The following is an 8,640-nucleotide window of genomic DNA, read 5'->3' as shown; positions in this document are numbered from 1 at the left end:
CCCGTATTCATTCATTTTCATTCTCACCTCTTGTTCGGATATTTTAAGACTTTCTGAAGATTACCAATGCTTTTAACATTCGCACACTTAGTGCTTTAAAGATTAGCTGAAGCTATAATAATTTCGCACACTTAATGCTTTCTCAATTAACCGAAGCTATCTCAGTATCGCACACTTAGTGCCTCATATAGCCGAAGCTAGTTTAAATCGCACACTTAGTGCCAAATACCATTGTTTTATCATCGTATTCATCCAAACTAAATGTATATACAATCTATGTATAAACTAAGCATCAAAACATAATTATAACATCATGTTTTACATATGAGCTTACCTCGTACTCAGAGTTGTCGGCTCAGATTGTTTACTCAATAACCTTTGACTTCCCTGAGTCTATGTAATGACCCGAATTTTACCGTTACCGAAAAAGTGTATTTTCGGGTCTCCATTTCTAAAAAATGGATTCGTAAATATTTATTAAAAATATTTACGAAGTAAAATGAGTGGTTAATTAGAGTTTAATTAAGTGAATTTAATTTAATTAAGAGTGATTAGGAAAAAGGATTAAATTGAATATAATGTGAAATTTTAATTATAGAACAAAGAAAATTGAAGGGACTAAATAAGTAAATAAGCCAAAAGAGTGTCAAGTGTATGGCAAAAATAAAATACAAGTGTAATAAATATAATACACACATTTGTAATACATGTATGTATTTGCTTATTATTTAAGTAAATATTAATATATTTATTATTATTAAATTGATATTATATGATAAATAAATAAAAAGTTGGCAAATGTATGGTATGTATAGTGACATGTGTAATATTAGTATATGTACATTTGTAAAATACATGTATATTTACTTATTATCTAAGTATATTATTAAGTTATTATTATTATTATTATTATATATATATATATATATATATATATATATATATATATATATATAAAGCAAAACAAAGTAAAAGAAAAGAAAAGAATAGAAAGAAACAGAGAAGAAACGAAACAGTGGAGAAAGGAGAAAAAGAAAGGAAAGAAAGGAAAAAGGGGAAATAGGGATTTTGAAGCTTGGAAGTTTAATAGGTAAGTCAATTGAAAAAGGGGAAATAGGGATTTTGAAGCTTAGAAGTTTAATAGGTAAGTCAATTTAGCCCCTATTACTTAATTTTGATGTTTTAAAAGCCTTGGAACATGGTTTTGATGAAATTAAGTTAAGATTTTGAAAGTTATTAGATTTATAGATATTGTTTATGTTAAATAAAATGATGAATTAAGAGCTAAATTGATAGAAATTCAAGTTAGAAATGAAATAAGGATTGAATTGTAAAATAATTCATAAGTTTTATGTTGTAGGGGTTAATTTGAGGAAATTTCAAAATTAATGAGATAAGCTGAAAATTTAATAGTTAGAATTTGAGTTTGGACAGAATTTGAATAGAAATGGAGAATGAATTAAGTTAGTAAAGCGAATGAATTAGTTAGGACCTAATTGGAAATAGGGTGTAAATTGAATAGAAATTCAATTAATTGTTATAATGAGTGCTGAAAGTTAATGGTATAATTATTTTAATTTCCGTAGCTAATGTTGTCTCGGGAAATCTCGGCTAAGCAAAGACAAGACAAAGACAATGGGAGTTAGCTTGGAAACTACGGTTTGTATTTCTATAAACCGAATCTAATAATTATTTGTTGAATTTATTATTTATATGAATGGTAAGTATTATTATTATTATTATTATTATTATTATGGTATTGAATTGAATAAAATTCATGAATTATTAGTGATTATTGATATTGAATAAAATATGTGAATATTGAGTGGAAAATTGAAAATTGAAAAATGTATATTGCATTGAAATTAATTTGCATGTGGATTGATATGGAAAAATATATTAAATTGAATTGAAATTAAATTACAAATGAAATTGAAAATTTGAAAGTTTATTGAATACCCTATTAACTGTATTGGGCTAGTCGGATATAGTTGGCATGCCATAGGATTGAAGTGTTCAAGGATATTCCGACTGTGTGACGATGAGACACTATATGTGTTGACTACTGTGACTGTTCCGGATTTGTTCCGATGAGGTACTTTGTGTACAGCTACTGTTACTGTTACTGTTACCTTTACGGTGTCTTCCGGCTTTGGCCGATGAAACACTGTATACTATCCTCGGTGTGTGGGTTGGATCCGTGTATCCGTCCAGGTCCGAGTAATGTTAATAAGGGTAAGGAAAAGTATTAAAAACTGTCTGCTACTGAATAAATGAATATTACTGATTAACCGATTATTACTATTGACTGATTGGTACTGAACGATAAAGATCAATTGGTTGTTACCAAAGAATATTGACTGTTATTAAAATGAGATAGTACAGAATATTGAATGAAATGTGAATAATATTATTACTCAAATGAATTGTAAATAAAAGTACTGAAAAACTAATTATTCTTGAGTAATGGACTGCTCTTGAATGTCGAATGATCTTGAACACGAGTTATTCTTGAATAAATATGAAAAATCGACGGATAATGAATAAACATTGAAAGCTGTATACATTTCATCGAAAGTGATTAACAAGATCTTAGCATTATATATAAAAAAATGATTGAACTATTATGAGTAATAGATTGAATTCTCAAGGTTCATTGATATATGATTTATTATTGACTTAAGTATCGGTTTATAGAAATACCCCGAGTTTATACTCATGCGTCAGTTTGTTTCCGTCATGCGAGTTAGGTTAAAGACAGATCGTTGAATCAGCATCATAAGCCGATCCCGAACTCAAAAAAGTAAAGCATGTTAATTATCGGTAATGGCATGTACCTAGGATGTCTTAAGTGTGTTATATTGGATTGTGATTGTAATAGTGAAATAAGTAAATTGATAATTGATAATGATACGTGATAAGTGTTTAAAGTAAGTATTAGATAATATATAAAATGCGTTTGGATTGGTTTAATATTGGTATTTGTATTGGTTGTGGATTGAAATTTACAGGATTGGTAAATTTTTAAAATACAAGGTTCATTTTGAGTTCACATAGTTTGTCACACGGGCGTGTGCCTTGGTTGCCACGGCCGTGTCTTAAAGTCAGTTTAGTACACGGGCAGGCCACACTGATGTGTGTCATGACCGTGTTTAAAAGTCAGTGTTGCACACGGGTTGAGGACACGGGCGTGTCCCATGCCGCACGGGCATGATTAATTAGCCACACGGGCGTGTGGTACTGTTCAAAAGAAGAAAATTTAAAATTTCACGAAAAAAATTTACTAAGCTTTAGGATCAAATCCCGGTTTGTTTTAATTACACTTGTAAAGTACTGTGGACCCATTAAAATTATATTTAGATGGATATATTGCATTTGTACTTGTTTATGTGCAAATGTACTGTAATGACTGGTAATACTCTGTAATCCTGTTTCGGTAACGGGACGGGGTCAAGGGTGATACAGTCTAAATCCGAATTCCTCTTTTCTTGATCTATATGTATTCAAAATTAACCCTTTTATTCACTAAATTATTCAAAACAATCCATAGACACATTTTTAGGGCATTTTGCAGACTAGCCCTCACATTTTCACATTTCGACACTTTAGTCCCTAATTCACAAAATCACAAAATACACAAAGTTTGCTTGTACACAAGCTTAGCCAAATTTTCATAGCTCTCATTCAAGTCCACGCATTTCATTTATTTCACATTTTAGTCCCTTCAAATAATATTTTTACAAATTAGCCCAAATTACTCAAATTCATCAAAAATCCAAAGACAAAACATGTAAACCCAACATCAAGCTTTCATATTTCAAAAACTAACTTCACAAAACTAATAACTTCATTAATGACACATTTCAAAATCATCATCAATTTCATAAATTTAAACATGGGCTTGATAGAACTCTAAACAACGATCACAAAAACGTAGAAATTATCAAAAACCGAGCAAAATACATACCTAAATCAACAATCACAAGTACCGAACTCTAGTTGTATTTTTCTTTCTTATTTTCCATTGATTTTCGGCAATATGAGATGAATATATCACTAATCCATGTTTTTCTTTTATTGAACACATATTAATTCATCATTTACCATTTTACCCTTCATTAATAACATATAAAATTTCACTAATTGATAAACATATTAATTTACATGATTCTTGTGCTTAATTTGGTTTATTTCTGAATTGATCCTTGTTTAATTAGTTTTTTATGATTTAATCTTGTCAGGGATGCAATTGGTCAAAAACGAGCAAAAATGGGCCAAATTGAAAGACAAATCGTTGCATTGGGGATAAATGAAAAGGATGGAGAAAGCCAAGGATTTATCATATATTTTGACTTTGTAAAAAGCTAAAAATAGGAAGATATTATTTTGTTTTATTTTATTTTATTATTTATTTTTATTTATTTTATTAATTTAGGTTAAGCTATTTTTAGTAAACCCTATGTATATAAATAGGGACTTTTAGTTCTTAGAAAATCATCCTTTGTCTTTGCATTCCTATTTCATTTTGGAATTGAATTACTCTCTCTCTCTCTCTCTTGTATTTCCTTTTACAATTTGGATTTGGAATATCATTTTTTTTTTCTCTTCAATTTAATGTTACATTTCGTAGTTTTGTCTCCAATTTTTGTTTCTTTTCCATAATTGGGCCAATTGTTCTCCAAGTCCTCTCCATTTATTTCTTCACCATAATCATCAATCTTCTTTCCAAACTCACAAAGCATGAATAATTTCATGCTTAGCTAAATTTTATCTTAGCTTTAGGCCGGTGTTCTTTCCGGTCGATGATCGTGAGATTCGTACTCGTGCTTAAAATCCTTCCAATCGGTATTCACCTTTTTCTTGAGTATCGGGATTGACAACTCATCCTTTAAGGATAATTTGATTTCAAGTCAAAAAGAGCTTGTTGGGTTGGAGTCGTGTTTTCTGACTGTTGGAGAAACGAATCGGCCGTGTTGTATTTGAATCACCGAGAATAAATCGAGGAGGAGGTGATCAGGTTTAAACGACCCACGCGGTTGAGGCCGTTAATTCGAGTTAGGGGTGTTTATTCGGTTAACTGACCGGTTAACCGACCCCAAATATTATTAACCGAATTAACCGACCTTTCAAAAATTTTAACCTTTAACCGAACCGAATTTTTTTTAAAAAACATTAACCGAACCGAAATTTTTCGGTTAATTAGGTCGGTTAACCGAATTAACCGAAAATTATATTTTTTTATTTTTGGTTAAAAATTAACCGAATTACCCGAATTAATCGAATTAACCGAATTAACCGAATTGACCGGATTAACCGAATTGACCGAATTGAATCACTACACTACATAATTAAAAATATTACATAAGTCTTTGAATTACTATATAATTAAAAACATTACATAAGTCTTTGAATCACTAAATAATTAAAAACATTACATAAGTCTTGAAATTAACACATAATTGAAATGTAAGTCTTTAATATTTTCCATTTGCATCCATTTCTTCTCTCCAAAAGATCTCCATTTGCATTAAACCTACACAAAAAAAAAAAAAAACATGTGCAACAATTTAGCATATAATAGAAATATATGCATTTAAAAAATCAAATAATATAAACAAACAAATAGATTATAAGTTAACAAGAATAAGATAGTAAGCATACCCTTCAACTCACGAAAGCTCATGAATTTAGGGTAGGCTCTAATGCATTCCAAGAAAAGTCTAAACATTGAATCAAATAAATAAGTAGGAGTGATAGGAGTGATATGATAAAAAAATTGAAACTATTAAAATAAAACAATAAATATACCATTTTCAATCTTGTCAAGCTCTTGGATTTGTTCTTCAATCGCTTTGATGTCTTCTTGTGATGATGATTTTTGAATCCAATCTTGAGTACACACAAGAGCTTGTACAATTTTAGGAGTTAAAGAACTCCTATATTGATCAAGCACACTTCCCCCGGTGCTAAATGCAGACTCTGAAGCAACCGTAAAAACCGGTATAGCTAACACATCTCTGGCCATTTTTGAAAGAGTGGGAAATCTAGGGCTATTCACTTTCCACCACAATAAAATATCAAAATCTTGAACAAATTCCTCATTAGCCCCAGCTAGATATTTATCCAACTCAGAGGTTTTATCCTCACCACAAATTTCCAACTTACGCTTTTTATTCAAAGCTTGCATTCGCCTTTTCATTTTTTGTTGTGGTTCGCCGAGAGAAACATGTGTTGGCACACTCGATTGGCTACAAGTACTATGAAGTGAAGGCTTGTACTCATCAAACAATTCATACAAAGATTCCTTCAACTTTTGCATCATTTCAGAAGCTTTTTCAGAACTAGACATTTCACTAAGTGCAAATTCAAGATACTTTAGTTTTTGTCTAGGATCTAAAACACAAGCAACAAACATAAGCAAATTCATCTTATCAATATCACCCCAATATCTATCATATTTCTTTTTCATCTTGATGGCCATAACATTGAAATCAACATTACTATTTAACTGAGCATCTCGTAAAAGAATATCTATTTCAGAAAGCTCATCAAAAAAATTATTGGATGTGACATATGAAGTGCCAGATATACGCAAAGTGACTTCATAAAAGTGTTCCAAGAAATCCCTCAAGTCTCTAACATTAGCCCAATCATCCACACTAGGCCAACCCTCTCCCCTTTCAAGTTCAGCCCTAAAGTTTGTATCTTGCTCCTCAAATCTCTCAAAATCTCTCTCAAAGTTCTGAGCAGTGTCTAACATTAAGTAGGTCGAGTTCCACGTAGTACAAACATCAAGACACAACATCTTCTTGCACTCTATCTTTTCCACCACAACACACTCCTTAAACTTTTGTAATCTAGCTGGAGATTGTCTTACATATCTAATAGCCCCCTTAACATGTTCAACAGATTTATTCATTTCTTTTAAGCCTTCAACAACAATCAAATTCACAATGTGTGCCATACATCTCATATGAAGATATTTACCATTTTGAACTAAACCCCCTCGAGGGTTAAATTTCTTTCTCAAATAACCAATAGCAACATCATTTGAACTTGCATTATCAACAGTAATAGTAAACAACTTATCAATCCCCCAATTCAACAAGCATTTCTTAATCACCATCCCGATGGACTCACCCTTATGACTAGAAATTGGACAAAAGTTTAAAATCTTTTTATTCAATTTCCAATCATTATCAATAAAATGAGCAGTGATACACAAATAATTAACTCTTTGCAAAGAAGTCCATGTGTCAGTAGTTAAGCAAACTCTAGAACAAGAACGTTTCAAAAGTTGTTTTATCTTGACCCTTTCATCTAAATACAGTTGATAAACATCCCTAGTCATAGTAGTTCGTGAAGGAATATGAAACCTAGGACATGCCACAAACATAAATTTCTTAAAGCCTTCACTTTCAACAAACTTGAAAGGTAATTCATCAATCACAATCATTTGTGCTAATCCTTTCCTACATGCTTCTTGATCAAATCTCCGAGTTGAAAGATGCCCTTCCCCCCCTTCAACTCCCTTTCTAGGTAAAACTAGTTGTCCTTGACTAGTGTCAACAACATTGCTAGGATTTTTCTTACATGCACCAATATGATATTTCAATGACCCTGTACTATTTCTTTTCACATCACAACAAAATTCCTTTTGACAATAATTACATTTAGCCTTACTTACACCCTCACTATTAATAATCTTAGTGAAGTGAGACCAAACTTCTGACCTTTGAGGAGTGGCTTTTCTTTTCCCAGTAGTCACATTTGCTTGGCTTGGAGCTCCAATTCCCGAATTTTCAGAATCTATCGAAGTAGGAGGTGTAACACTACCCTCAATAAATGTTGGTTCGACGGACATTCGCAAGAAAAAAATTATATAATAAATTAAAATATATTAATAATATTAAACATATTTTTATACTGCTTTCCTTTATTATGAAATCAAATCTTTCATTTGACCAAAAGAAAAGTACAAAGATTAACCTAAAGTACTATTTCGGTCTTATACTATAAATATTAACTTATTCAATTTTAAGTAAAAAGAACAAAAGTACAAACTCTCTCTTAATTCTTTTACCTATTACTTTATACATATATATATATATATATATATATATGTATGTATAACCATTATTTTTTTCTTTTAAATATATAACTTATCAAAAGTCATTGTTTGTTTTTATACTAGAAGGTATTTTAATCTTTTTATTTTAATAAAATCAATAAAAATATGCATATGATGGAACTTGAACTTAAGTAAATTGGATTAATAAACTTTTAAATTTATCATCCAATCAAAACTTAATTTTAATATACTTTATACATTATTATTTTAATATACACAATTCACTATATTCATCAGTTGTATGTCTAATACTATTTATTAAACTCCTAATTGAGTTAGTGTCACCATTAATCGACTTACAAATTTAGTAAGGAAATTATAAAATGTACTTCTATAATTAAAATAAAATGTACAAATTAAATATTTTATTTCAGATTTAATAAAAATAATCTAAAATATTATATAAAAATAATTTTTAAATATTTAAAATTTGATTTGATGCAATTATATATGATGCTTAATTTGATTTTTTTAAATTAAAATACTAAATTTGAGAAAATCAAAAACAT

At 30.0% G+C, this 8,640-nt stretch overlaps 1 protein-coding gene across 1 annotated transcript; it reads right to left on the bottom strand.

The window, feature by feature from the left end:
* Nucleotides 1-5,474: 5,474 nt before the first annotated feature.
* LOC128285515 (zinc finger BED domain-containing protein RICESLEEPER 2-like) lies at nucleotides 5,475-7,864 on the bottom strand. Its single transcript, XM_053022982.1, has 2 exons — nucleotides 5,809-7,864; nucleotides 5,475-5,533 (listed from the first exon to the last, which is right to left on the bottom strand). Exons 1-2 carry the CDS (start codon nucleotides 7,862-7,864, stop codon nucleotides 5,475-5,477), a joined length of 2,115 nt encoding a protein of 704 aa, XP_052878942.1.
* Nucleotides 7,865-8,640: the final 776 nt, after the last annotated feature.

This window comes from Gossypium arboreum, chromosome 12, assembly GCF_025698485.1.
Source record: "Gossypium arboreum isolate Shixiya-1 chromosome 12, ASM2569848v2, whole genome shotgun sequence".
NCBI lineage: Eukaryota > Viridiplantae > Streptophyta > Magnoliopsida > Malvales > Malvaceae > Gossypium > Gossypium arboreum.
The sequence above is the reverse complement of the archived record's forward strand: the minus strand, read 5'-3'. Positions and strand labels throughout refer to the sequence as shown.